The 27,895-nt window shown below is 31.0% G+C and overlaps 5 protein-coding genes across 5 annotated transcripts in view; all 5 read right to left on the reverse strand.

Annotated features, from left to right (window-relative positions):
* Positions 1-17,828, reverse strand: part of LOC144845767 (uncharacterized) — an 88,438-nt gene extending 70,610 nt beyond the window's left edge. Inside the window, exons 1-5 of the mRNA XM_078703196.1 lie at positions 17,807-17,828; positions 17,280-17,426; positions 16,566-16,892; positions 15,621-16,031; positions 14,817-15,056 (exon numbers count right to left, since the gene is read on the reverse strand). Coding sequence (XP_078559322.1) covers positions 14,817-15,056; positions 15,621-16,031; positions 16,566-16,892; positions 17,280-17,426; positions 17,807-17,828 — 1,147 coding nt within the window. The remainder of the gene's footprint in view (positions 1-14,816; positions 15,057-15,620; positions 16,032-16,565; positions 16,893-17,279; positions 17,427-17,806) is intronic.
* On the reverse strand, positions 66-2,277 carry LOC144844504 (receptor-type tyrosine-protein phosphatase alpha-like). The gene is made up of 3 exons (XM_078701443.1): positions 2,132-2,277; positions 1,605-1,740; positions 66-1,090 (listed from the first exon to the last, which is right to left on the reverse strand). The coding sequence occupies exons 1-3, from the start codon at positions 2,164-2,166 to the stop codon at positions 1,016-1,018; spliced, it is 246 nt and encodes an 81-aa protein (XP_078557569.1). The 5' UTR covers positions 2,167-2,277; the 3' UTR covers positions 66-1,015.
* On the reverse strand, positions 66-27,868 carry LOC144844494 (receptor-type tyrosine-protein phosphatase epsilon-like). The gene is made up of 22 exons (XM_078701430.1): positions 27,609-27,868; positions 27,149-27,369; positions 26,751-26,826; positions 26,542-26,620; positions 25,897-25,973; positions 25,333-25,604; positions 25,071-25,158; positions 24,731-24,804; positions 24,389-24,425; positions 24,109-24,203; positions 23,860-23,982; positions 23,028-23,173; positions 22,549-22,684; positions 22,147-22,296; positions 21,898-21,997; positions 21,510-21,583; positions 21,025-21,162; positions 20,654-20,776; positions 20,364-20,521; positions 19,824-19,959; positions 19,063-19,409; positions 66-704 (listed from the first exon to the last, which is right to left on the reverse strand). Exons 1-21 carry the CDS (start codon positions 27,865-27,867, stop codon positions 19,335-19,337), a joined length of 2,637 nt encoding a protein of 878 aa, XP_078557556.1. The 5' UTR covers position 27,868; the 3' UTR covers positions 66-704; positions 19,063-19,334.
* Positions 2,171-8,776, reverse strand: LOC144844942 (receptor-type tyrosine-protein phosphatase T-like). Its single transcript, XM_078702057.1, has 18 exons — positions 8,768-8,776; positions 8,163-8,235; positions 7,661-7,734; positions 7,125-7,366; positions 6,867-6,954; positions 6,527-6,600; positions 6,140-6,176; positions 5,863-5,957; positions 5,614-5,736; positions 4,769-4,914; positions 4,291-4,426; positions 3,890-4,039; positions 3,626-3,725; positions 3,240-3,313; positions 2,791-2,928; positions 2,422-2,544; positions 2,277-2,289; positions 2,171-2,175 (listed from the first exon to the last, which is right to left on the reverse strand). Exons 3-18 carry the CDS (start codon positions 7,683-7,685, stop codon positions 2,171-2,173), a joined length of 1,569 nt encoding a protein of 522 aa, XP_078558183.1. The 5' UTR covers positions 7,686-7,734; positions 8,163-8,235; positions 8,768-8,776.
* On the reverse strand, positions 8,760-13,234 carry LOC144844943 (tyrosine-protein phosphatase Lar-like). The gene is made up of 8 exons (XM_078702058.1): positions 13,165-13,234; positions 12,661-12,792; positions 11,319-11,465; positions 10,708-11,013; positions 9,976-10,275; positions 9,337-9,618; positions 8,973-9,193; positions 8,760-8,843 (listed from the first exon to the last, which is right to left on the reverse strand). The coding sequence occupies exons 1-8, from the start codon at positions 13,232-13,234 to the stop codon at positions 8,760-8,762; spliced, it is 1,542 nt and encodes a 513-aa protein (XP_078558184.1).
* Positions 27,869-27,895: the final 27 nt, after the last annotated feature.

The following is a 27,895-nucleotide window of genomic DNA, read 5'->3' on the forward strand; positions in this document are numbered from 1 at the left end:
TTTAGGGGGACAATACATCTTTAAATAATGTTGATTTAAAAAAAGACGCATTTATATACTAATCATTCAAACATTAACCATTTTTATGTTATAAAATAATATGGAATTTATATAAAATATTTAGTTCCATTTGATGATATGACATAATAATCAGTGTTGAATTGCTGTTAAAAGCAAGCAACTCATTTTAAGATGTTATTGAATTTATGTTTTTTTGATCCAATAAAAAAGTATTAAAGACGTTACGTTGTTTGGGTGACAATGACAATGGCAATGATTCTTTATCGATCCTTTTTCAGGGTATGAAAGAACATTCTTTCAATGTTATACAGAAACAAACTAAACACTTCCAGACATAAATATTTGGTCTTATACATATTATATGCTAACCATTGTAAATGTTATGCTAAAATATGGTCAATAAATGTTTCTTGAATTAAATTGATATATCGAAAAGCAACATCTAACTAAAACATCTAACTAAAACATACATGCGTATGTAACAGACGATTTACCGACATATTATTATATATAACATATTTCTACCATATGCAAGCCAGAAGTTGGGATGAGATTTGAAATATCTTAATTAATTTGTTTCGTTATTAAAGTTCTAGATAATACATTCTACCTTAAAAAATAATAATTTTTATGTTATATTGTGGATATAGGCCTACAGTAGAAGAACTATTATATTCAACAAACTTGGGTTTTACTGTATACTACTGCTTTACTATAGATTCTACTATCATCTACCATTTAACCTTGCTTGAGACTATTATATAGATATTACTATCATCTAACAACACTATAACAACCATTTAACCTTGCTTGTAACAATTACCAGTACTATCTTGTAAAAAGTACTGTACTGAATTTAATAATTCTGTTTATTTCAATTTGATAGTAGTGTTGCTTTAAAACATTGGAATATTAATATCTTAAAATATTGTTATTGATAGTAGATAATACAAACGGTATTATACATGATTCTTTTTAAAATTCTAATTAGTTGTTATTGGAAGTTTCCATAGGTTTCGAACGAATCAAGGTAGTACTGTGCCGTCTCGTAGCATGACTTGTATTGCTCCTGTAAAGTAAACGTAACATTATCTATAGGCCATGTCATTACATAACATACCATTAGATATAGGTCATAGGTCATGTCATTACATAACATACCATTAGATATAGGTCATAGGTCATGTCATTACAAATACATCGTTACCATCAATTGTAAAGTAAACGTAACATTAGCTATAGGCCATGATATTACAAATACATCGTTACCATCAATTTGATTACATTGCTTCACTATATTTACAAAATTATCATCAACTTCCATTGATATTCTTTTCGTTGTCATCCATATTAAAATCTTATCATCACGGTAGTCATTTGTCATTGTTATCGTCACATGACTATTCCTTTTACAATCCCATGCCATGTTAATGCCTGGTGTGGATACATAATTTACCATTCTAACATTAACAACACTCCCACGCTCCCACATTTACCATCACTGTTAATAAAAGTCTTCATTGATGTCATCACGATCGGAAATTTGTTTGTCATCATTCGTCATTAGTATTTAGTAATATTACCTTAGACTTTATCAAAGACGGACAAGTACTTTTAATCCGTTTGACATTCTGAAAGACGTCAACGATGGCTTCTTCATTAATCATCTGAATGATCGAGTCTACTGCGCAGAAGTATCCACATCGACTCCTGCCATCTCTGTGGGTGAATGCAAAGAACATTTATCATAATATTTCAAACCATCAATGCAGTGCATGACTGATGACTGATTTAGCAACATCCCATTTCTAAATGCTTTTGCCGTATCAAAATAGGAAATTAAACAATATTGTACACAAAGGTCTTTAAATGCGCAAAGTCAACCAATTACACAATTATTTACTACATTATTATGTGGACTCATTACTAATAACAGATATTCAAAATCTTGTATGTGCGTTACTTATACTATAGTCAAATATCATTCGGCTCCATCCACATTAAGGTCCTAATTAAAAGATCTTTCAGTTGTTGAAGTAATTTGGCCCGCTATGTAATAATTATTTAATAGTTTATTTGTTTGGTTTTTTTTGTTTTGTTTGACACTTACAAACAATGAACAGCAACGATGTTGTGTTGATTCATTCGTTTACACTTATCGACATCGGATCGTAGTTGCAAAAAAGATTCCACTGAAGTAGGCTTTCCTGAATTATTAGGCCAATCACAATATTGAAAATGATGTATTTCCCGACGCTTTTGTTTAATCTTGGGAAATAAAAATAATGTTAGCAAATAGAATTTAAAGCAACCAGGCGTAAGAAAATGTTTAACATTTACTTTGATAGTTAGATAACACTTAAATAGTAAAGCCAATACGCATACAATCGGTAGGCCTACCTTTGATAGATGCAATGTTCGTTTTATGACACAACCATGGTTTTCGCTTGAAACAAGTTGAACAATAAAGGGGCCGACGATTGTTTTAACATTAAACTCTTGTGGAAAATAAGCACCGATCGTCTTAAGAAATAAATATACTAATTTATGCAAATTACAAAATATAAAAATAAATACAATAAATAATATTAAATTAAATAAATGTTATTTCTGGGAAGAATGATAGTTGACATAAAACAACAAACATGATATCATTCCATATAGAAAACAATGGTCTTGTGTTGATCTATCTATTGATTTAGAAAATAACCTCATTTTTGCAATGCCTTTATAAAAGCCTTTCTAAAAATACATGTTTATATTTATTACCTTATCATTGGTGTCTTCGTTGTTTAACATTACAATGATATGCAAATTATATTCATAAATCAATCTCCAAAAGTCCAACACTGTGTTTGGCATCGGTGCTTGCGTCACAACATACTTATTATCTTGTTGTCCGTAGCCCTATATGATATAACATGATAGGCTCGTATCTGATAAGTTATCTTACATTAACAATACTACAGATGATGTTCAAGACATTTAGATTATATTGATACATCAACACGCCACAATGTTGTAACACTGCACTGTGTATTGTTGGATACATGAATTGAAGATACAAAAAGTGCTTATTTATGTTTAGTTTAGTTTACCAATATACAACTGAATTCCAAATCTAAAGTTTATACTGAAATGCATTATATAAATAAAATACATTATGTAGTCATTAAGTTGGGTCACTGAATGTCTCTCTTCCATTAAGATATACTTACTTTACAAAACGAAGCATTAATATATTCGTTACGATCCCCGTCTGTTGATAATAGAAAAGGTATCGCATTGTCCACTGAAATATAAAATAAAACTGTACAATAATTTGCCATCTTCACCACACTAATCCCCAGTGGGCTAGGTTATGAATATCATAATCATCATTATTATTCAGCATCAGTCGTAATCCTCATTATCATTGTCTTGTTTTTTGATCAACAAAATATAATGCAGGTATAAGTTTATCATCATCATTATCATCAAGATTATGGACATCACCACCAAGAAATTGAATTACCATTTTGTAGACATTTCTTTCTTTTTCAATCTGTTTTAATTTCACAAATAATTTGAAATAAATATTGAATTGAATTTTATTGATACGTACACGGTACTACACGTGGATACCTGTTCTTATTGGCGTTTGCACACTTAGTACCTATACGAGATGCATCAGGCGATGGAAGCGGTGACAGCGCATCCAAGACCTTTAATTTTTAAAAAAAGCAATCGACATATTTTGGGGTAAAGGGATCACAACATTATTTTTTATTATTGTTGTTTTATAAATTAGATTTCTAATTTCAGTTTAATAGTAACCCTTAGTAATATATATTATCCGAATACAGTAGTTGATTGATATATTACTCACATTCTGCTGTTCTTGTAATCGTTTTCTTCCAAGTCGACTATTGGTTTCTTTCAATTGATTGAAAGAATTCATGAATGCCCCTGTTGGTATATGAGTCGGTTCACAAAATAAACTCTCCAAAATAGTCTCGTAAATAAACACATACTGTTCCTAAAATGAACAATTTAGGTTTCCTTGTTAATTTCCTACAAACATAGACATAATAAACCTGTATAATATTCCAAAAAAGGCTAGTAACTGAAAAAAAACAATATACTACTCAAGCCATAGTCGTAGAATCTAAATCATAAATGTAGAGATATAAAGGCAGTATGGTATACTTCTGTCGAAGAATATCGATTGATATAGTATTGTAGTTTGTATCGTTAGTTGTACAATTACAGTTGTTGAAATTGCCTTACCTGTGTTTGTACCATATTAAACCTGTTTTCTGTCATTTCTTTCACAAAGTTGTATACATCGATTTTATCCTTTTCTTCAGCCATGTCCAACATTGCATCAATGGTTATTACTATACCAGTCCGTCCAACGCCATCACTTATAATAAAAAAAATCAAATCATTTTACCAGTTAAGGTCACTCTTCCACATTAATATTCACTGCAATGCCTTTAATACTTTTAAATAATACTTTTAACAACGAACTATGACAATGATATGTAATTAGTTTGCCCGACAAGTTTCTAAAAATGCATAATTTAAACTGAAAGTCTGTTGCCGTGTGTTTTTTTTCTACAAAAACTGTCTTATTTTAAATTATTTGGAAATATTTCATGTGGTATTATTAGCATTCTGTAAGATAATTATTAGAAAGATAGAAATTAGTGTATTTCCAATCTCTTTAAATGATATACAACTTAAAAATAAGTCTTGTCTTTACCTGCAATGAACTATCACTGGACCAAGAGATGTTTTTGCATCTTTCATTTCATAAATAAACTCAAGTAGAGGTGCTGGAGATGTAGGAAGATCTATGTCCACCCATGCGGTGAATTGGTAATGTCGCACAAATTTCTCTGCTTTGTTCTAATTTTGTTAATAATAACATTCAGTCATCTTTATGTATTACCTTCAATTCATTATTTAGTTGGTACTAATTCGTGTAAGTTACCGTTAAATGAATAGGACTACTAACTACAGCAATATGCAGAATAGTAAGCCTAGTCTACACTAGCAAACGTTAAGTTTGCAAACACGACCCAACTCGAGGTTTGCGCAGACTAAAGTTTGACCAAGTTTCCTAGTAAAGCCGAGTCAACACTAGGAAAATTTAAACTGTGAGTTTGCTTGTTCACTCATATCTAATATACTATTTTTGTCTATCTGTTATTAGCAAAACTGATTTTGACCAAATATTCATACCATTTTGTCTTCAAAACCAGCCATCAAAAATTCACAATATTTAGTGCTCATTTAAACGTCAGGCCTATAACATCATACAATAATTAAACATACACACGCGCACTGCACTGTCCACACCACGATTCTGGGTCCATTTTAACTTGTTACTACTGGTGGAGGTTGCAACTCTCTCATTTTCTCTTTCTGATTATGTGAACCATCGAAATAGTATCGACTATTATATGGGTTCTGTTAGATTTCCGGATTGTATATATTTTCATGTTATCGAAACACTCGAGTAGATGAGGTATGGCAATTCCAATTATCACATCCGAAACTGTTCCCATAAGACACAAATAATAGGTCAAAATACTCCTTACTTACCATTTTCAACCTGAATGTCCTAATGGTGAAATTCCTATTTACATTTTCGTTTACATTCTGAACAAAAATATCACCATATTTATTCGTTTCCCCTGCTTCAGGCCAGTACTGTATACATTTTATCTACATAAATAAAAATATACAATAAAACGCATAATATTAATTGGATGTTATACCTTAATAAACTCGTTAATAAGAGCAATAGGTTGCTACTGTGAATAAAGGCAAGAGTGAACCATGTGATCTTACCTTATGTTTCTCCACTAGATTTGTAACCATAACAATGACATTGCTTTCTTGCCAAACCATTCTCCAAGTATCATTCACGCTTGCTTCATTTGGACCTGTATGTATTTAATGGCATCATATATGTATAACATTTGGACCTGTATGTATTTAATGGCATCAAACATTTTTAAATGTATTTTAAATATGTATAATAGGATGATGTCTTAATTTCATTTCTATTAAAATCAGTCATTATTCTTGAAATGCTTGTTTATACATAATAATATTTTTAAAATACCTTGAGATGCAATGTACGCTTTAGGATTGTCTTTAAACTGTAAGATAAATTTAAAAATAAAATCTTTACTTCATGAATGATCATGCCCAAAGGCGCTTACATAGCACATTATTACCCAGGTCATTTTTTGCATCAAACACGTATGGAAACATACTCCAATAATGCAGCTAGTAATCAGCGCAAAGTTGTGTATAACCGGGTACACATTTTATACACCTGGATGGAGAGAGGCAAACGTAAGTAAAGTGTCTTGCCTAAGGATACAAGCAATTCAGCAAGATTTGGATTCGAATCATGATCTCACGATCATTTATCCAACGTCTTATGAAAAATGAATGATCCAAACTTATTAATAACTTGTTAATATATAATCAACTTCGTTTTAACCTTGATATATGAAGCGTTAATATAATCGGGTTGACCGCCATCAATGTCCTGAAGAATCACACGTGAGTGGTCATCTAGAAGAGAAAGAAAACCAAATGGTATTACTCAGTAATGGTATCATATTGGGGAGTTTAATATCGAAACGGGACACGTATTAGACGTATACTATAATATAAATATAAGAAAAGTTATTGAAATAACGTTTTATTATAAAATAATAATGTTATATCTAATCTGCAGAAAATACTGTTTCGATTAGATCTTAATATATTCTTTTATCAAAATTCAAAATGTTACTTACTGAATTCATATTGTAAAAGTTATAGGTATGATAACTTACACGGTAAGATGTTTATAAATCTATTCTTATTCGTGTTGTTACACTTATTTGCTTCGGTGCAAGTATATAAAAGTTTGCATCCAATATCCTATGTTTAAAAAAGAGCAAAATGTAATATAAAAAAATAAACATTACAGATAATATATTGTGTTTGTTACATTACATGGTGCAAGAATTGTCATTATAAAAGACTCTAGAACCAACAAATATATACAGAAAACTCAATTTTATAGATTTTAACCAAGCAACAAAACTCACGTCAAACTCTTTTTGAAAGGTTTCAGTTTTGTGGTCTTTTCGTTTGCGGACGTACCCTTGAAGATCGTGCAAACGTACTGACTGATAGCGGGTTTTTAGTTTCGATTTTGACACAGATTTCTGTGATGGTATTGGTGTAAGTTTCGGCATAGTGTTTGGACCAGGTTTCAGTGAAGTCATAGGTTTCAGAGTATTTATTTTCGGGTTAAGTGAATCATTTCCAAGTTCATTTTCATTGGAATCTGTAGACAAAATCATTTAATATTTTAAATAATAAAAATAATTTTATTTTTTTGGTAAATCTTACCCATCCTACAAATTGTTTCTTCTTTCTTTCAAAGTGTTGGCTGATAATAATAATAATGTGCAAAAACAGGGTCGACATGTGCTAAATCATTTTAATACTACTAATGTAACTGTGAGAGCAAATAGCATGGTGAAAATTCTCATTAATTAAAATTAATTATAGAATAATTATAATTCTAATTTATAGAATACGGTATAATAATGAAGCATGTCATTTTGTTTATACATACCTTGTCCGTAAGCGTTATATAACATGTTCGGTACAGCAATACTGTCAGTTGTATCGTTAAGTCTTCTAAAAGTACTGATAGTAAAACACAAGAATTCGATCAAAAACTAGATTCCACATGCATCAAATTTACTTTAAATAAAGTTAGGCTTACGTGGTAGGTAAAGAATATATTAGTGAAATTCGTGGTGACGCAATTACGCAACTAGGTATGCCACATTCAAAATAAGCCCTTAAACCATCATTGCTATTTCCCATCCTAGCTCAACAAACTTTTATACATTTTTGATTGTTCATGCATTCATTCATTTAGCCAGACATTTAACAATACAACAAATCAAAACAGGACGCAAACAAATTAACTAAATTACTGTAAATTCTTGTCCAAACTAAGAGATTCTCCATGATATAGCTATTATTAACTTAATGATATACATATATAATGGAACAATTAATTGATTGTAGTCTACATTATAAACAATACAAATCCTATATTGTCCTACCTTCGTTTCAATATCACAACCAATACAAGTAGTATCACCAAACACACAATTACCAGTCCTGATATTAGTACAACTAAAAGAGAGAAGAAATTATTCTTTATGTCGATAAATAGAACGATTATTATCAATACTAAGTAACAAGGCCAACAGCCATAAGTCGCGTGCTCTCAGAAAAAAATGAACTTTCAAAAAGTAATGTACTTCAAAACTTTTCTGTACATCAAAACAGTTCAAAAAGTACAGAAAAACGCAAAGTGATACCCAACAGACCGACCGACCGACAGACCGACCGACCGACCGACATAGTTAAAACTTGTCTGTACATCAAAACAGTTCATTAAGTACAGAAAAGCGATAAAACGCAAAGTGATACCGGACCGACCGACCGACCGACATAGTTAAAACATGTCTGTACATCAAAACAGTTCAAAAAGTACAGAAAAGCGATAAAACGCATAGTAATACCGGACCTACAGACAGACCGACATACCGACAGACCGACAGACCGACCGACCGACATAGTGAACTATTGAGTCGCGTCCACGCGACTAAAAATATATAAAAATGAAGAAAATGAATAAAACAAAATTAACTGTCTTACGTACCTTTAACTTGTGTCTTATATTCTACGCTTATACCTCCATTGTCAGCAGAAGTACCCACAGAATTACTCGCCACAACCTACAAGCAAAAACAATCAATAAACAATATTATGAGTGTGGACTATTTATTACTTTAAAACATTGTTTAAATGTGACAAGATAACTTAAATACTGTGAAAGTTATTTTTGTTTGTATGTTTATACTGACCTCAATAGTATACTCTGTGTTTGGCTTAATACCATCCTTACTCGTAAACTTCGTAGTCGTTACTGATCCACTAAGGGTTTTCCTAATTTTACCACCTCCTGATGACGTCAGTGTCACTGTATAATTTTGTACTGTACAATCATTACTGGTTGGAGCTTCCCATTCAACTTCAACTGTGTTCTTTCCAGAAATTACTATGACATTTTCAGGATCTCCCGGAGCTAAATGGAATACAATGTTTACTGTATAGAAGGCCTTAGTAAATTAATACGCATACGATTTTGCTTTTCACCTACAAATCGTTAATAAAAACATTTTAAACAAATAGAGTTATTTAAACTTCATTCCTGATCAGTATTCTTACCTACAGTGCCACTTTGAATAATATCAGATGTTGTTGGTCCTTTTAGATCTTGGTTCTTTCCATAAACTTCAAAAGTATATTCATTACATGGCTTTACAGCTATTTCCACTGTGTTAGACTTTGTAATACTTCTTTTTATAATTACATTACTCTTATCTTTCAATAAATATTCATAAACCATGTCACCATTACGACTACCACATGGAATCTCCAACCACGATATAGTCAAAGAATACGGCTCTTGATCAGACATTGTCATTATCTCAGGCGCTTCATCAGGAGCTTTTATAAGAAATAAAAGAGAAACTATTATTAATAATCATAACTTACAGACATAATTTATATCACATTTCCTCTGACCACATACCTGCAAATTCTATGACAAGGAGACAGAATGCGATATTTCTAAAATACCATGAACTAAAGTAAGATCATATTTCTTCTGCACAAGTTATTTTAGAATCAAAACACACTGAATTAATAGTTGCATTTATAGTAATGCAGACATATATGATAATAACCTATTTTGTATTTAAATTAATCACCAATCATGTGACGAAAGATGTATTCTATGGAGCATAAATAACACTACATAGTAATATACTGGCTAAAAAAAAAAGTATTCATTGGTTTGCCTACCACTCTCTTTGGTTTGTACTGTATGTTCATCTGATGCTTCTCCAGCTACATCATTAGATACCGCAGTAACTTGGATTCGATATCGGGAATACGCACTCAGATTTAATAAGGTGTATGAAGCAGTTTGAACTGGACCTTCATTGATGACTTCATTACTAGTGTTATCACACATATCAAATTGTATTAGTTGATAAGTTACGTTATACGTGACAGGACAGTTTCCATATGTCACTTCATTCCAAGATAAAGAAATATAATCGGGCCCAGAAATATCAGCAAGTCCAACAACTTTGCTTGGAACTAAGAAATACAAAGATGTATGTTAGTAAAATAATAATAAAAAAATCCGAATGTTAGTAAGGCCTACTGACCCATGTAATAGATAAATCTATAAAAGAAATAAAGAAATAGAAAGTAATACAATAAATTGCAAATAATCTCTTGGATGCTAAATATAAATATGCAACATATCAAGCTGTATATAATCATTGAAGAGAGAAAAGTTATAAAAAAAACACCAACTGCCTTCAATCATCTTGCCGCGAAAGCGGCTCGACAGGCATTATGCTTAAGAAAAAATCATTCCCTCTTTTGCCTTTGAGGGTAAAAATAAAAAACTGATGTTAATTATTCAATGTTTAGTCACAATTATTTTTCTGTCAAAGGTTTCTATGCTTTTTTCAGATGATGAATATGAATGATTAATTGTTGTGTATCAATTATTGATCTTACTAGAACATATCGTTGATTCTGTCACAACTTTACTGTCTGGTCCACACACATCTTGTCCGCCGATGTTCTTACAAACACGAACTTTCATCTCAAGTGTTCGATTTGGCGGTAACCCAGTAATTGTAAAGACGTCATCAGTTGTTGTGATTGTTGTAAATGTTGATTCATCTTCACTTTTATATAACACTTTATAAGATGAAGCGGGTCCAGATCCATAATCCTCACCAAAAGTCCAACCATACCAGATAGTCATATTGGTGGCTGTGACATCATTAATTGTTATTGTCTTAAATAAATGCGGTAAAGCTGAGGAAATCAACACATATATAATGGAGTATAAAAATATAGTAGGTTTGGGAATAGGGAATAAAACATTTAGGTATTTACTCTATTTGGAAACTGTAAGAGTTATTCGATTATCATGTAGGCCCAATGGATCATTGACCAAAATTGTTGTAATCAAGAAATTGACATCCTGATTAAGTTTGATATTGGTCACTTTTGGCATAGACATCTATACATGTACCTCAAGGATTGTTATAACAGGAAGCAAGCATATCAACAAAAATGGTAAGTATGCATTCGATGTTTAAAATCTTAAATTTACTCACCTATCTGGCAGTCGTTACCTCCCCATCCATACGCACAGTCCCCACTACTGCAGTAACCCGTGGTTTTGCTGCATGAGGAAGATGTTTCACAGTGACAACTATACTGACAAATCTCACCAAACTTCCCATCAACGCATATCACGTGGTCTGAAGAAAAAATACATTGTTAGTTATGTTTAATAATTTGTAATTATTGAATAAATCATCATTATTCTATTTTATTTGTGTATTTGATTGTGCATACAAATTATGCAGTTCAAATCATGTATCATATTATCATACTTATTATTAGGCTATTATGCTGTGTTTTTATTTATCTTATTAATTGTTGATCATATTCTTTGATAAAATGTATCTTGAACATGTATCAAGTAAATCATAGAAGAATATAGTCTTTAATTGTTCCCAGGATAGAAACGATGGCCTTCATTCATCCACATTTATTTGAAAGAGTCCACGAAAAACAAGCATACATTTACAGTAAGTTAAATGGTACAATAATATATAAACTATTTCAGGGATCGGAATCGGAAGTAAAACAACTTGTTTTATACCAATCCTTAAACAGAAAAAAAGGAAAAACAATTGCATGACATCATTAGCTAATGTTAAATAACAATGATAGCTATTTCAAATATTTCATTTAACAAATGCAACTACGGCACATTATGGTTTTATTTGGAAATATATGTTTCCAAACATATTATTAAATATGTTAAGGTTTTTGTTGTAGTTTCTATAGACAGTTTATTCCATAACTTAGGACCATATACTGTAACAAACAATTCTTTTCTTTTTAGCCAAAGTAAATGAGACTACCGATCTTTTGGTATTGCTAAGATGATAAATGTTACATACTTTATGTTTGAAAAAAAGATTTGAGATAGAGTTTAGCAATACATTATTCACATATTTATAAATAATGGATACAACTTGTAAGTTATGTAGATCGTAAATATTTAGAATGTTCAACTTCTTAAATAAAGGTTCACTACACTATGAGCTATAAAATGGAATAACGAAATAATTCTTACAACTCGTTTCTGTAACTTAAGAATTTTCATGATATTATTGGTAAAGTCGGCTGCCCAGATAATGTTGCAATATTGCAAATGAGGAAGAATAACAGAATTGTATAAATTAAGCAAAATATGTTGAGAGCAAAATTAAACTACAGTTTAAATATTTTACAAAAAGTCCAATAAATTATTTACAATTAATTAATCTTCGTAAGTTTTTTAACGGGGCAAATTGTGTATCAACATCGGTCACGTATATAACATCAGTAATTTGAGATCAACCGTGGTATGAATATTATATTTGCAAAACAGACTAAATTTACCAAGACATTTATTTCCCTCATATCCACCACTACATGTAGCAGCTCCACCTGAACATCCTATTTCGTTGCTACAATTTGAACTACAATGACATTCTTGGATACATCCTGCACCATAGGTAATCCCTGTACATTCTGTTTAAACAGATAAAAACACTTAAATAAAACGTATATATTTGCTATGAAACTGTTCTATAGAAGAGAAAATGATGCAATAATTGTAAAACAAAACAATGAGATCACAAAAGATAGAAATTCAATAATAACATAATAGTTTAGATTTAGTGGATATTAGTAATATTTCCAAATTTAAATTAAATTGGTTTCCATCTTACCCTTTTCTCAATTTTGTTTCTCAGTGTTAACTGTTCGTGGGAGACCAATGCGAAAACAATTACATTTAGCCAACATATAAATTAAAAACTTACATTGCAGAGAGACAATAGTTTGAAACTGTCGTTTATGATTTACTTAAGCATAATATTAATAATTTATTTATTTACAAACCTTCTTCGCATGTATCGCCATGGAAACCTGCAATACAATCGCATCCAACAGGATCTGGAGGACAGAACATGGTTCCTGCGCATGTTGATCCTTCTCTATACGAGCACTTAATACCGCATAGTCGACCCCAATTATTGTTACCACATCCTAAAAAGTTTTGAAATGTTACATATGTTATATATGTCATATGTCATGTTACAACTGAATTTTAAGTTATACATATCTAGTGTTTAGTTCAGTAACCGAAAATGTTCATGGACAAATGAATAAGGATTTGATGTGCGTGACCGCCCAGACAAAATTACGGAGCGCCGTCCGACACACTACCGTACCTATTCTGTCATACAAACCATAATTTGTTTTTAAAAACCATGATTTGTATTTTACAAACCACAGTTTGTTGGTATTTTTATTATAGTACAAAGTAAACCAACGGCTTTTATAGTTGGGCATGTGCGGCTGTTAAGCTGACTATCTCAAAATTGATTGCCTGGTGAGAGTAGATTTGCCCCAAGTCTGTAATTATCTTTTTTATGTTAGTACACCAGTCGAATTTTTTTAGTTTTTTGTCTGAAATACGAGTATTATATTATATGTATGAAACATCATATGTGCCAAAATATTTATCTTTATAATTACGGGATCTATAGTGAGGGTTGTAGCCAAACACAGTAATAAACGACACGGGTTGAAATAAGCTATAACACTGGGGTAACAACCTACTCTTTCCAAAAGATGCACTGGGTTCGAGTTGGATGTGTACATTGTAGTACCTCTATATTTAAGTCTGTGGTCGAAGAGTGCCTTCAAAACTGAAGCAAATATTATTCATGTAGTTCCCAGTGCCTCTATATCCTAACCACTCGACCACTGGACTCGATTTGAAGTATATTAATATTTTACATGAACGAGATAACCGATAGGTCCACACTTTTGTTCAACCTGAGGTTATTTTGGTAGTTATTCCTATCAAGCAAGTCAGGTTATTTTCAATTGTGTTTTGGGTTTATTATCTGAATGTAATACATGTTATTCCAAGAAAAAAGAAACGCCAACCGGACTTAGTTATCGTTAGGCGTACTAGCTTAGCTAGCAAGGTATGGTAGTACCATCACGGACCAAGTCATTAAAAATTGAGTATATATTAAGTTTTTTCTTCTTTTTTTTGTCATCATAGTCTGTTCCTTCCCCCCCCCCCCCCTCCCTCGCTATCACTTTAACCCGTTTTAAAATTAATATGGCAATGCTTTTATTCTACCTTGTGAACAAGTATCGTCTTTAAATCCTGCTGGACATATACATAACCCAGTCACGTGATCACATATTCCTCCGTTATAGCAAACTGGACAATTATTATCACAAGTTGATCCATATTTCCTTGTAGGGCAACCTTTTTTTTATTAAGATAGCAGAAAACATCATTAACGAAAGACTAGCATCAAATAATAAATTGATTTTTTTTTATTATTTTGAGTTTCGGGTAAAAATTTATATTATGATTACTAAATAGTTACAATTAATAATGAATAATTAATTTTTTAGGCATATGCTTAACGATGAGTAAAAGGCAATAGATTGAATTGTGTTTACACAGAGTCGAACAAGTTATAGTAGTAAGGAAAGCAAAAACAAAATAATTGTTAACAACTAACCTCTGACAATCAATCTCATGATTGCATGTTTTCCGTTTCTGTCTTTGTAACATTCATATATTCCAGCATCACTTGTTCTGATATTATTAATAGTTAGTGCATCTTTACCATTGCCATGTGGTATATCAACGTTGTTTAATTTCCATTGCAATTCTGATGCACTGATTGTGGTACTGACTTGTAAAGTCACGTGATCACCAATACTAACGGTAATAGATCGTCGGTATGGAGTGACGTCAGCTTTTAAAAAAAATGTCCTCTTTAGTATAAGTATAATGTAAATTATCTAATTATCAAATTGTTACAATTTAAATTTGATTGCTTTCCGGGAGCGTGTGTGTGTGTCTTGTATGTCTATTTGTGTTTTGTTCTTTGCTCTTATTGACACTTTGTGTACATATAATGTATGTACACAAAGTGTCAATAAGAGCAAAGTCTTAAATCTTCGACTCCACCGGGCTTGCATTTCTTTTTTAATATAAATGGTTTGCTTCCTTTTACCTGATTAATAATATTTGTTTTGATGAAATGAATACTAGTTGTATTGTTATAATTGAAAAAGAAAGAAGAAAATAAATGATTAAACAAAAAAGAAAATTAATAATGTATATGATAGATGTTATGGAAAAAGTGTACAATTGAAATATTCTACGTTACATAATCCTTTTTTAATATAAATGTATATAATTTCTCCCGTAAATATTAATAGGATGTTGCATTAAATGACATTAGTAATGACATAGAAAACATTTCTTACGGGAATTAGATAGTTTGATAAGCTGTATTGAAAATTAGACGACTCACCATTTTTAGGCAAAATTATGAAGGGTATATGTTGAGATGTATTGTCCTTTGTAGCATTTGCAAAGAAAGCACCGACCTTTTGAGGGCCTGAACCATCATCGATATCGACAACCACGGCAGTACGTCCAGCTCTATCTGATAATAATATCATTGATCCTGTAGGGAACATTGTACCTGAAGGAACAAGCGTGCTTCTTTCTTCAGAACCAGAACCATCACCATCGACATTATCATCATTCCCTGTTACAGGTCTTCCTTGTAGCCCAGTGCCTGTGTCGCTTTCTCTTCCAAGTGTTATATTTCGAGTTCTATCTGGTTCATCAGTGTAACCCCCAAATGTTGACACTGTGTAATCATCATCAATGTCAACTATTGGATTTGGGCACCAGATAGTAAGATCAAGAATTTCACCTGTTACGTACAATTATTGTGTTACTTTACTGAGAATAATTAACAAGATAAATAGTTCAATTTTGTAAACGAACTTTCTATTCTCATCGAATATGCAATTAACGTGCATTGTTACAGCATAGCTGAGTAATTTAGAAACAAATTAGAAATAAATAATTATATATTTCATAAAATTGAAAGAAAATTAATAATCAAATATATAAAATGTAAAATTCATGCCAATAAACTGTTTCATATTTCCATTCATTTCGAAGTTTCATTGCTGAAGCGTTTAAGATGTTGGGAAATATGACAGACTAAAAACTTCACTATTTCTTAATTTTATGGCAAACTGTTTGCAAAGAGATACAGATGCATTGCTAGTTGTGCTGTGATTTTTTTTTTGTGGAAGGCGGTACGCGTTAATAAAAAAAAAGCTATTTCTAAACGTTGACAATGGAGGAATACAAAAAATAAAAGCTATTTCAATCTTTTTTTAAATTAAATTGAGAACAAATTAAAGAAGTAAAATTAATAAATAGTAATAATTCGTACCGTCTCCTGTTGTGCGTGACATTGCTGTAGGACTGTAAGTAAATGTGTTGCGCTCTTCTGGTGATACTTGTTTAACAACTTTTAATCTGATTTCATAGCTGGTTCTTGGACTGAGATTGGTTATTACAAATTCAGAACTACTTCCGTCTACTGCACCAGCTGTTGTGAACTCTGAACTTGAGTCAATAGGTGTTCTGTATTGCACGACGTACTCTTTAACTGGTCCGATACCGTAGTCGGTATTTTGATCCCAAGTAGTCCAGTTTAATGTAATTAAGTTATCCGTAATATTTGATATAGTCGGTGCATATGACAGAATTGGCAAAGCTTAAAAAATAATTACCTATTATTTACATAATCCAAGAAAACAGTAAAGGACTCTCACTCTCAAGTTATTACATTACAACAGATTGAATTTGATTGAATCATAAACGCTACCAAGATCGGTAACTTTTATATAGTTTTACCGAGTAGCATATTAAAATTAAAGTATATTTCAAAATAAAATATATCTTAAAATATCAGCAATATTTTGTTTGACTTTTTATCGTTGTATCTAGATAATGGATATTTTGTTTGATTGTTGTGTTTATATGCTAATCACATATTTCACTTGTTGCTTTATTTGTTTTAGTTTGTCCTGGTTGAAATCGTTCGGATATGCATGATTTAAATTATAGAAACATTAGAAAACCAAAAATGCAATTTACCAACCTATCTGGCAATCGTTACCACCCCATCCATCTTCACAATCCCCACTATCGCAGTAACCCGTATCTTTATCACATGATGTTGACGTCGCACAATGACAACTATACTGACAAAATTCACCAAACTTTCCATAACGGCATGTCACGTGATCTGAAAAGAAAATACAAGCGCATTATTTATATAAAATCTGAAAAAATTAATTTATTATAGGCCTATTGACATGTTATCCGTATCATTAGATGGAATATTATTATTATTAAAAAATATGCAAAATCAAACTAGTTGATAGTCATTTTAATTTTTCAAGAAACAGCAAAACAAATTGCTATTTTCTTCCCCAAGTAAAATTAATAAAATTTGCGTTTTTTGACGATCTTTATCGTGAAAAAATTATTAAAATATAAAACAACATCGCCATCGACCGGTCAGCACATCCGATGGAACACTCCCTTGTAGATGGTTAAATTCACTTTTACTTTATTATGACGTCTTAACGAATGAAATGAACTTTTTGATAATCGAATACGTACCTGTTTTTACAGTATTAAACATAACAATGATGAACAAGCTCAAACAAAAAAATGTATGTGGTGACATAATGCAACTTATAGGCCTAATTCCAAATTCAATGTAGCCGAATTTGTTTCGTCATTTGAAATGAACCTAATGAACTACATTATAAATGAAACACGGAAATGTAATGAGTTATTTACAATAATTAAACAGTCAACAGGAATTAATATTCTAAAATGACTGAAAAGTATCAATAGTAATAGGTTATTAATTAAGGAATACAAATATGATGAATAATATTCGTATAGTCAATAGTTTGTATATAACCTTCTATTAAAGACTAACAGTAGACATCTACGTTTCTCAACATTCATTTCTCGACATGGACAATGTATTTGTATATAGATCAAGTTTCAGATTGACAAAATAAAACTCGAAAAATTTCAAATCGTACTTTTCCATGACTGCATGTGAAGCGATATATTTTCAAAAGGTAAACACAAAGACAACAAAAGAAACTAATAATTGGATATTATTATTATTATCCAAATAAATATTTTATTGCTATTTGAGGGGAAAGTCATGTTCTCGGCATTAAATTGTATCAGTTATTAGGAAAGCAAATACATAAAAAATGTCAGCGTCATTAAGACGGAATAATGACTGACTAATGAGTGACTGTAGTCATGGTTATTCAACATTCTGCTGTCACAATTAAGGATATTGCTCTCTGATCCAGAACACGCTACATTATCAAGCAGAATGGTGAGGCTGAATTCCCTTCATATGCGGCATTTCCTGGAGCTCCAATAGCGTTTGTATACCCTAGCTGACGGAATACTACCGTCGCGTTAACAATTAACAATTGTTTATGTTATAAAATAAGACATTTAATTTGCATAAAATGTTTAGTTTAATTTGATGATATGACATAATAATCGATGTTGCAATTACAGTTCAAAGCAAGCAAATCATTTTTTTCTATTATTGGATTTATTATTGGATTTATGATTGTTGATCCAATAACAAAAATATTACATACGTTACATATTATGGGAATGGGCTTTTTATGATTTTTGTGTATGCTTGCGTATGTAACAGACGATTTACCGACAACATATTTCTACCATATGCAAGCCAGAAGTCGGAATGAGATTTGAAATACTAATATTAATAATTGTTTTCATTCGTTATTAAAGTTCTAGAAAATACATTCTTTTTATATTATAGTGTGAATATAGAAGAACTATTATATCTTCGGGACCCAACAAACTTAGTGTTTTACTGTATACTACTGTTTTACTATAGATACTACTATCATCTAACAACACTATAACAACCATTTAACCTTGCTTGTAACAATTACCAGTACTGAATTGTAAAAAGTACTGTATTGAATTTAGTAATTCAGTTTATTTCAATTTGATAGTAGTGTTGCTTTAAAACATTGAAATATTAATATCTTTAAATATTGTTATTGATAGTCAATAATAGGCCTACAAACGGTATTATAAATTTTGATTTTTTCAAAATTCTAATTAGTTATTATTGAAAGTTTCCATAGGTTTCGAACGAATCAAGGTAGTACTGTGCCGTCTCGTAGGATGACTTGTATTGCTCCTGCAAAGTAAACGTAACATTAGATAAAGGCCATGTCATTACATAACATAACATTAGATATAGGTCATAGATCATGTCATTACAAATACATCGTTACCATCAATTGTATTACATTGCTTATTATTATATTTACAAAATTATCATCAACTTGCATTGTCATTCTTTTCGTTGTCATCCATATTAAAATCCCATCATCATCACGGTAGTCATTTGTCATTGTTATCGTCACATGACTATTCCTTTTACAATCCCATGCCATATTAATGCCTGGTGTGGATACATAATTTACCATCAACATTAACAACACTCCCACGCTCCCACATTTACCATCACTGTTAATAAAAGTCTTCATTGATGTCATCACGATCGGAAATTTGTTTGTCATCATTCGTCATTAGTATTTAGTAATATTACCTTAGACTTTATCAAAGACGGACAAGTACTTTTAATCCGTTTGACATTCTGAAAGACGTCAACGATGGCTTCTTCATTAATCATCTGAATGATCGAGTCTACTGCGCAGAAGTATCCACATCGACTCCTGCCATCTCTGTGGGTGAATGCAAAGAACATTTATCATAATATTTCAAACCATCAATGCAGTGCATGACTGATGACTGATTTAGCAACATCCCATTTCTAAATGCTTTTGCCGTATCGAAATAGGAAATTAAACAATATTGTACACAAAGGTCTTTAAATGCGCAAAGTCAACCAATTACACAATTATTTACTACATTATTATATATTATTAACAGATATTCAAAATCTTGTATGCGCACTTGTTGATGGCGTTACTTATACTATAGTCAAATATTATTCGGCTCCATCCACATTAAGGTCCTAATTAAAAGATCTTTCAGTTGTTGAAGTAATTTGGCCCGCTATGTAATAATTATTTAATAGTTTATTTGTTTGTTTGGTTTTTTTTTATTATTCTTGTTTGACACTTACAAACAATGAACAGCAACGATGTTGTGTTGATTCATTCGTTTACACTTATCGACATCGGATCGTAGTTGCAAAAAAGATTCCACTGAAGTAGGCTTTCCTGAATTATTAGGCCAATCACAATATTGAAAATGATGTATTTCCCGACGCTTTTGTTTAATCTTGGGAAATAAAAATAATGTTAGCAAATAAAATTTAAAGCAACCAGGTGTAAGAAAATGTTTAACATTTACTTGGATAGTTAGATAATACTTAAACAGTAAATTCAATACGCATCCAATGGGTAGGCCTACCTTTGATAAATGCAATGTTCGTTTTATGATACAACCATGGTGTTCGCTTGAAACAAGTTGAACAATAAAGGGGCCGACGATTGTTTTAACATTAAACTCTTGTGGAAAATAAGCACCGATCGTCTGAAGCAATAAATATACTAATTTATTCAAATTACAAAATATAAAAATAAATACAATAAATAATATTAAATTTAATAAATATTATTATTCTGGGAAGAATGATAGTTGACATAAAACAACAAACATGATATAATTCCATATAGAAAGCAATGGTCTTGTGTTGATCTATCTATTGATTTAGAAAATAACCTCATTTTTGCAATGCCTCTATAAAAACCTTTCTAAAAATACATGTTTATATTTATTACCTTATCATTGGTGTCTTCGTTGTTTAACATTACAATGGTATGCAAATTATATTCATAAATCAATCTCCAAAAGTCCAACACTGTGTTTGGCATTGGTGCTTGCGTCACAACATACTTATTATCTTGTTGTCCGTAGCCCTATATGATATAACATGATAGACTCGTATCTGATCAATTATCTTACATTAAGACATATATTATATTGATACAGCAACAAGCCATAATGTTGGAACACTGCACTGTGTAGTGTTGGATACATGAATTGAAGATACAAAAAGTGCTTATTTATACATTTTCAGGACGTTGAAATATTATTTTTTCCGTGTAGAATGTTTACATTTACTCAAACATTTGTATTCAGTGGCCAATATACAACTAAAGTTCCAAATAAAAGTTTGTACTGAAATGCATTATATAAATAAAATACATTCTGTAGTCATTAAGTTGGGTCACTGAATGTCTCTCTTCCATTAAGATATACTTACTTTACAAAACGAAGCATTAATATATTCGTTACGATCCCCGTCTGTTGATAATAGAAAAGGTATCGCATTGTCCACTGAAATGTAAAATAAAACTGTACAATAATCTGCCCTCTTCACCACACATCCTCATTCCCAGCTTGTAAGGTTATGAATATTATCATTATTATTCGTAATCGTCATCATCATTGTCTTTTTTTTTATCAAAAAATATTTAGAATACTAATACAGGTGTAAGCTTATTATCGACATCACCACCAAGAAATTGAATTACCATTTGTAGACATTTCTTTCTTTTTCAATCTGTTTTAATTTCAGAAATAATTCGGCAATCAGAAGAAATGTTAATCGATTTGAAATAAATATTGAATTGAATTTTATTGATACGTACACGGTACTATACGTGGAAATCTGTTCTTATTGACGTTTGCACACTTAGTACCTATGCGAGTTGCATCAGGCGATGGAAGCGGTGACAGCGCATCCAGGACCTTTAATAAAAAAAACAATCGACATTTTTTTGGGAAACATTATTTCTTATTATTGTTGTTTTATAAATTAGATTTCTAATTTCAGTTTAATAGTAACCCTTAGTAATATATATTATCCGAATATTGTAATTGTTTGATATATTACTCACATTCTGCTGTTCTTGTAATCGTTTTCTTCCAAGTCGACTATTGGTTTCTTTCAATTGATTGAAAGAATTCATGAATGCCCCTGTTGGTATATGAGTCGGTTCACAAAATAAACTCTCCAAAATAGTCTCGTAAATAAACACATACTGTTCCTAAAATGAACAATTTAGGTTTTATTGTTAATTGTCTACAAACATAGACATAATAAACCTGTATAATATTCCAAAAAAGGCTAGTAACTGAAAAAAAACAATATACTACTCAAGCCATAGTCGTAAGAATCTAAATCATAAATGTAGAGATATAAAGGCAGTATGGTATACTTCTGTCGAAGAATATCGATTGATATAGTATTGTGGTTTGTATCGTTAGTTGTACAATTACAGTTGTTGAAATTGCCTTACCTGTGTTTGTACCATATTAAACCTGTTTTCTCTCATTTCTTTCACAAAGTTGTATACATCGATTTTATCCTTTTCTTCAGCCATGTCCAACATAGCATCAATGGTTATTACTATACCAGTCCGTCCAACGCCATCACTTATAATAAAAAAAAAATCAAATCATTTTACCAGTTAAGGTCACTCTTCCACATTAATATTCACTGCAATGCCTTTAATACTTTTAAATAATACTTTTAACAACGAACTATGACAATGATATGTAATTAGTTTGCCGACAAGTTTCTAAAAATGCATAATTTAAACTGAAAGTCTGTTGCCGTGTGTTTTTTTTCTACAAAAACTGTCTTATTTTAAATTATTTGGAAATATTTCATGTGGTATTATTAGCATTCTGTAAGATAATTATTAGAAAGATAGAAATTAGTGTATTTCCAATCTCTTTAAATGATATACAACTTAAAAATAAGTCTTGTCTTTACCTGCAATGAACTATCACTGGACCAAGAGATGTTTTTGCATCTTTCATTTCATAAATAAACTCAAGTAGAGGTGCTGGAGATGTAGGAAGATCTATGTCCACCCATGCGGTGAATTGGTAATGTCGCACAAATTTCTCTGCTTTGTTCTAATTTTGTTAATAATAACATTCAGTCATCTTTATGTATTACCTTCAATTCATTATTTAGTTGGTACTAATTCGTGTAATTTACAGTTAGATCAATATACCTACAGCAATATGCCGAATGGTAAGCCTGGTCTACACTAGCAAACGTTAAGTTTGCAAACACGACCCAACTCGAGGTTTGCGCAGATAAAAGTTTGACCAAGTTTCCTAGTAAAGCCGAGTCAACACTAGGAAACTTTAAACTGTGAGTTTGCTTGTTCACTCATATCTAATATACTATTTTTGTCTATCTGTTATTAGCAAAACTGATTTTGACCAAATGTTCATACCATTTTGTCTTCAAAACCAGCCATCAAAAATTCACAATATTTAGTGCTCATATAAACGTCAAGCCTATAACATCATTCAATAATTAAAAATACACACGCGCACTTCACTGTCCACACCACGATTCTGGGTCCATTTTAACTTGTCACTACTGGTGGAGGTTGCAACTCTCTCATTTTCTCTTTCTGATTATGTGAACCATCGAAATAGTATCGACTATTATATGGGTTCTATTAGATTTCCGGATTGTATGTATTATCATGTTACCGAAACACTCGAGTAGATGAGGTATGGCAATTCCATTTATTACATCCGAAACTGTTACCATAAGACACAAATAAAAAAAATAAAATACTTACCATTTTCAATCTGAATGTCCTAATGGTGAAATTCCTATTTGCATTTTCGTTTACATTCTGAACAAAAATATCACCATATTTATTTGTTTCCCCTGCTTCAGGCCAGTACTGTATACATTTCATCTACATAAATATAAATAAACAATAAAACGCATAATAATAATTAGATGTTATACCTAAATAAACTCGTTAATAAGAGCAATAGGTTGCTACTGTGAATAAAGGCAAGAGTGAACCATGTGATCTTACCTTATGTTTCTCCACTAGATTTGTAACCATAACAATGATATTGCTTTCTTGCCAAACCATTCTCCAAGTATCATTCACGCTTGCTTCATTTGGACCTGTATGTATTTAATGGCATCATTTAATATGTATAACATTTGGACCTGTATTTATTTAATGGCACCAAACATTTTTAAATGTATTTCAAATATGTATAATAGGATGATGTCTTAATTTAATTTCTATTAAAATCAGTCATTATTCTTGAAATGCTTGTTTATACATAATAATATTTTTAAAATACCTTGAGATGCAATGTACGCTTTAGGATTGTCTTTAAACTGTAAGATAAATTTAAAAATAAAATCTTTATTTCATGAATAATCATGCTCAAAGGCGCTTATACATAACACATTATTACCCAAGTCATTTTTTGGATCAACACGTATGGAAACATAATCCCATAATGCTGCTAGTAATCAGCGCAAATTTGTGTCTTTATCTAACCGGGTACCAATTTTATACACTGGGTGGGAAGAAGCAAACGTAATAAGTAAAGTGTCTTGCCTAAGGATACAAGCAATGCAGCAAGAGTTTGATTATCCAAACTTATTAATAACTTGTTAATATAATCAACTTTTTTAACCTTGATATATGAAGCGTTAATATAATCGGATTGACCATCATCAATGTCCTGAAGAATCACACGTGAGTGGTCATCTAGAAGAAAAAGAAAACCAAATGGTATTACTCAGTAATGGTATCATATTAGGAAGTTTAATATCGAAACGGGACACGTATTAGACGTATACTATAATATAAATATAAGAAAAGTTATTGAAATAACGTTTTATTATAAAATAATAATGTTATATCTAATATGCAGACAATACTGTTTTGATTCGATCTTAATATATTCTTTTATCAAAATTCAAAATGTTACTTACTGAATTCATATTGTAAAAGTTATAGGTATGATAACTTACACGGTAAGATGTTTCTTAATCTATTCTTATTCGTGTTGTTACACTTATTTGCTTCGGTGCATGGATATAAAAGGTTGCATCCAATATCCTATGTTTTAAAAAATAGCATAATGTAATATAAAAAATAAATAACTGATAATATATTTTTTTTACACTACATGGTGCAAGAATTGTTAATATAAAAGATTCTAAAACCAAAAAATATCGTTAAACTTTTAATGAACTCAATTTTTACAGATTTCAAACAAGCATCAAAACTCACGTCAAACTCTTTTTGAAAGGTTTCAATTTTGTGGCCTTTTCGTTTGCGGACGTATCCTTGAAGATCGTGCAGACGTACTGGCTGATAGCGGGTTGTTTTTAATTTCGATTTTGACACGGATTTCTGCGATGGTATTTGTGTAAGTTTCGGCATAGGGCTTGGACCAGGTTTCAGTGAAGATGTTGGTGTTAGTTTCGTCATAGGTTTCTGAGTAGGTCTACATTTTATTTTCGGGTTTGGCGAATCATTTCCAAATTCATTTTCATCGAAATCTGTAGACAAAATCAACTCAATCATTCAATATTTAAAGTAATTGATTTATCAGGTATTTTTGGTAAATCTTACCATATTGACTGATAATAACAATAATGTTGAAACACAAGATCATGGACTAATAATTTGAATACTACTAATATAACTGGCTGTGAGAGCAAATAGCAGAGACAATTCTCAGCGCTGAAATGTACAACAAACAATATTTATTTAATCAAGTGAATACTGAATTATAAAATAATTCTAATTTATGAAATAGGGTATAATAATGAACCAATTGTTTATACGTACCTTGTCCGTAAGCGTTATATAACACGTTCGGTACATCAACACTGTAAGTAGTATCACTGAGTCTACTAAAAGTTGTACTGATAGCAAAATAAAAAAAATGATCAAAAACCAGATTCCACATGCATACAATTTACTTAAAATAAAGTTAGACTTACGTGGTAGGTAAAGATCAACAATCAACAATAATTTATCTGTTTTCTATTAATGATGCACTAATACTTATACTTACTATACTTACTTATTATCCATATACACATGAAATAACGTATACACATACAATTCAGAAACATGAAATCTAATACAATATTATTGTGACATTCGCGGTGACGCAATTAAGCAACTGAGTAGGCCTAAACACATTCGAAGTAAGGCTTCTAAATTGCTGTGTCTCATCCCAGCTTAACAAACATTTATAAATTATAGATTGTTGATACATTCATTCATTTATTCAGCCAGACATTTTAACAATACAAAAAATATAAAAAATTAAAATAACATGAATTTCAAAGTTGGCCAAAGATGTCCTGGCAGTCCAAACTAAGACATTCTCAATAAAATAATGTATACAATAAACTATTATTTACAATAACATAATAGATGTAAATGTATAATGGAATAAACAATAGAAACCCTATATTGTCCTACCTTCGTTTGAATATCACAACCAATACAAGTAGGCTTAGTATCACCAAACACACACTTACCAATCCTGATATTAGTACAACTAAAAGAGAGAAGAAATTATTCTTTATGTCAATAAATAGCACGATTAATATCAATACTAAGTAAAAACATAGGACAAACTTTATAAAAATGAAGAAAATGAATAAAAAAAAATTAACTTTCTTACGTACCTCTAACTTGTGTCTTATATTCTGCGCTTATAACTCCATTGTCAGCAGAAGTACCCACAGAATTACTCGCCACAACCTACAAGCAAAAACAATCAAGCAACTTAACGTTTATTTTTTTTAAAGGTATATTTTGAGTGTTGACTGACTTTTAGCAGTAACATATTGGTAAACTTTAAAAAAATATATATATACCTTGGATAACTTGCCTGAATAAATAATGTGAAAGGGTAAAATGATGGCTTATTACCATGTTTTCTTTTTAAAAATGTACACACCTATATATTATTCTGTTAAAAAATATGCCAGTATTGAACAAATAAATGTTTTTTGAACTTTTTTGAACTTGAAATTAATTGAGCAAGTAATTTTTTGTTTGTACGTTTATACTAATAACTGACCTCAACGATATACTCTGTGTTTGGTTTGATACCATCATCACTCTTAAACGTCGTACTCGTTACTGATCCACTAACGGTTTGGCTAATTTTACCACCTCCTGATGACGTCAGTGTCACTGTATAATTATGTACTGGACAATTATTACTGGTTGGAGCTTCCCATTCAACTTCAACTGTGTTCTTTCCAGAAGTTACTTTGACATTTTCAGGATCTCCCGGAGCTAGAAAAGTAATAATATGGTGTGTAATAGGTTTTATACCATTAGATATACTATTTTTCAAACAAATAATATATGACCTGGAATAAAAAAGGAATAAAATACATGTTTACGGTATAGGCCTAGGCCTTAGTAAATTAATATGCATAAGTAACGGCTTTTACCTATAAATCGTTAATAAAGACATTTTAAACAAATAAAGTTATTTAAACTCAATTTCTGATATATTAATGTAGTCTTACCTACAGTGCCACTTTGAATAATATCAGATGTTTTTGGTCCTTCTAGATTTTGGTTCTTTCCATAAACTTCAAAAGTATATTCATTACATGGCTTTATATTTTCCTCTATTTTTACTATGTTAGACTTTGTAGTATTTCTTTTTATAACAACATTATTCTTATCTTTCAATGAATATTCATATATCATGTCACCATTACGACTACCACATGATATCTCCAACCACGATATAGTCAAAGAATACGGCTCTTGATCAGACATTGTCATTATCTCAGGCGCTTCATCAGGA

The sequence above is a fragment of the Antedon bifida genome, chromosome 6 (genome assembly GCF_963402885.1).
Source record: "Antedon bifida chromosome 6, ecAntBifi1.1, whole genome shotgun sequence".
Taxonomy (NCBI): domain Eukaryota; kingdom Metazoa; phylum Echinodermata; class Crinoidea; order Comatulida; family Antedonidae; genus Antedon; species Antedon bifida.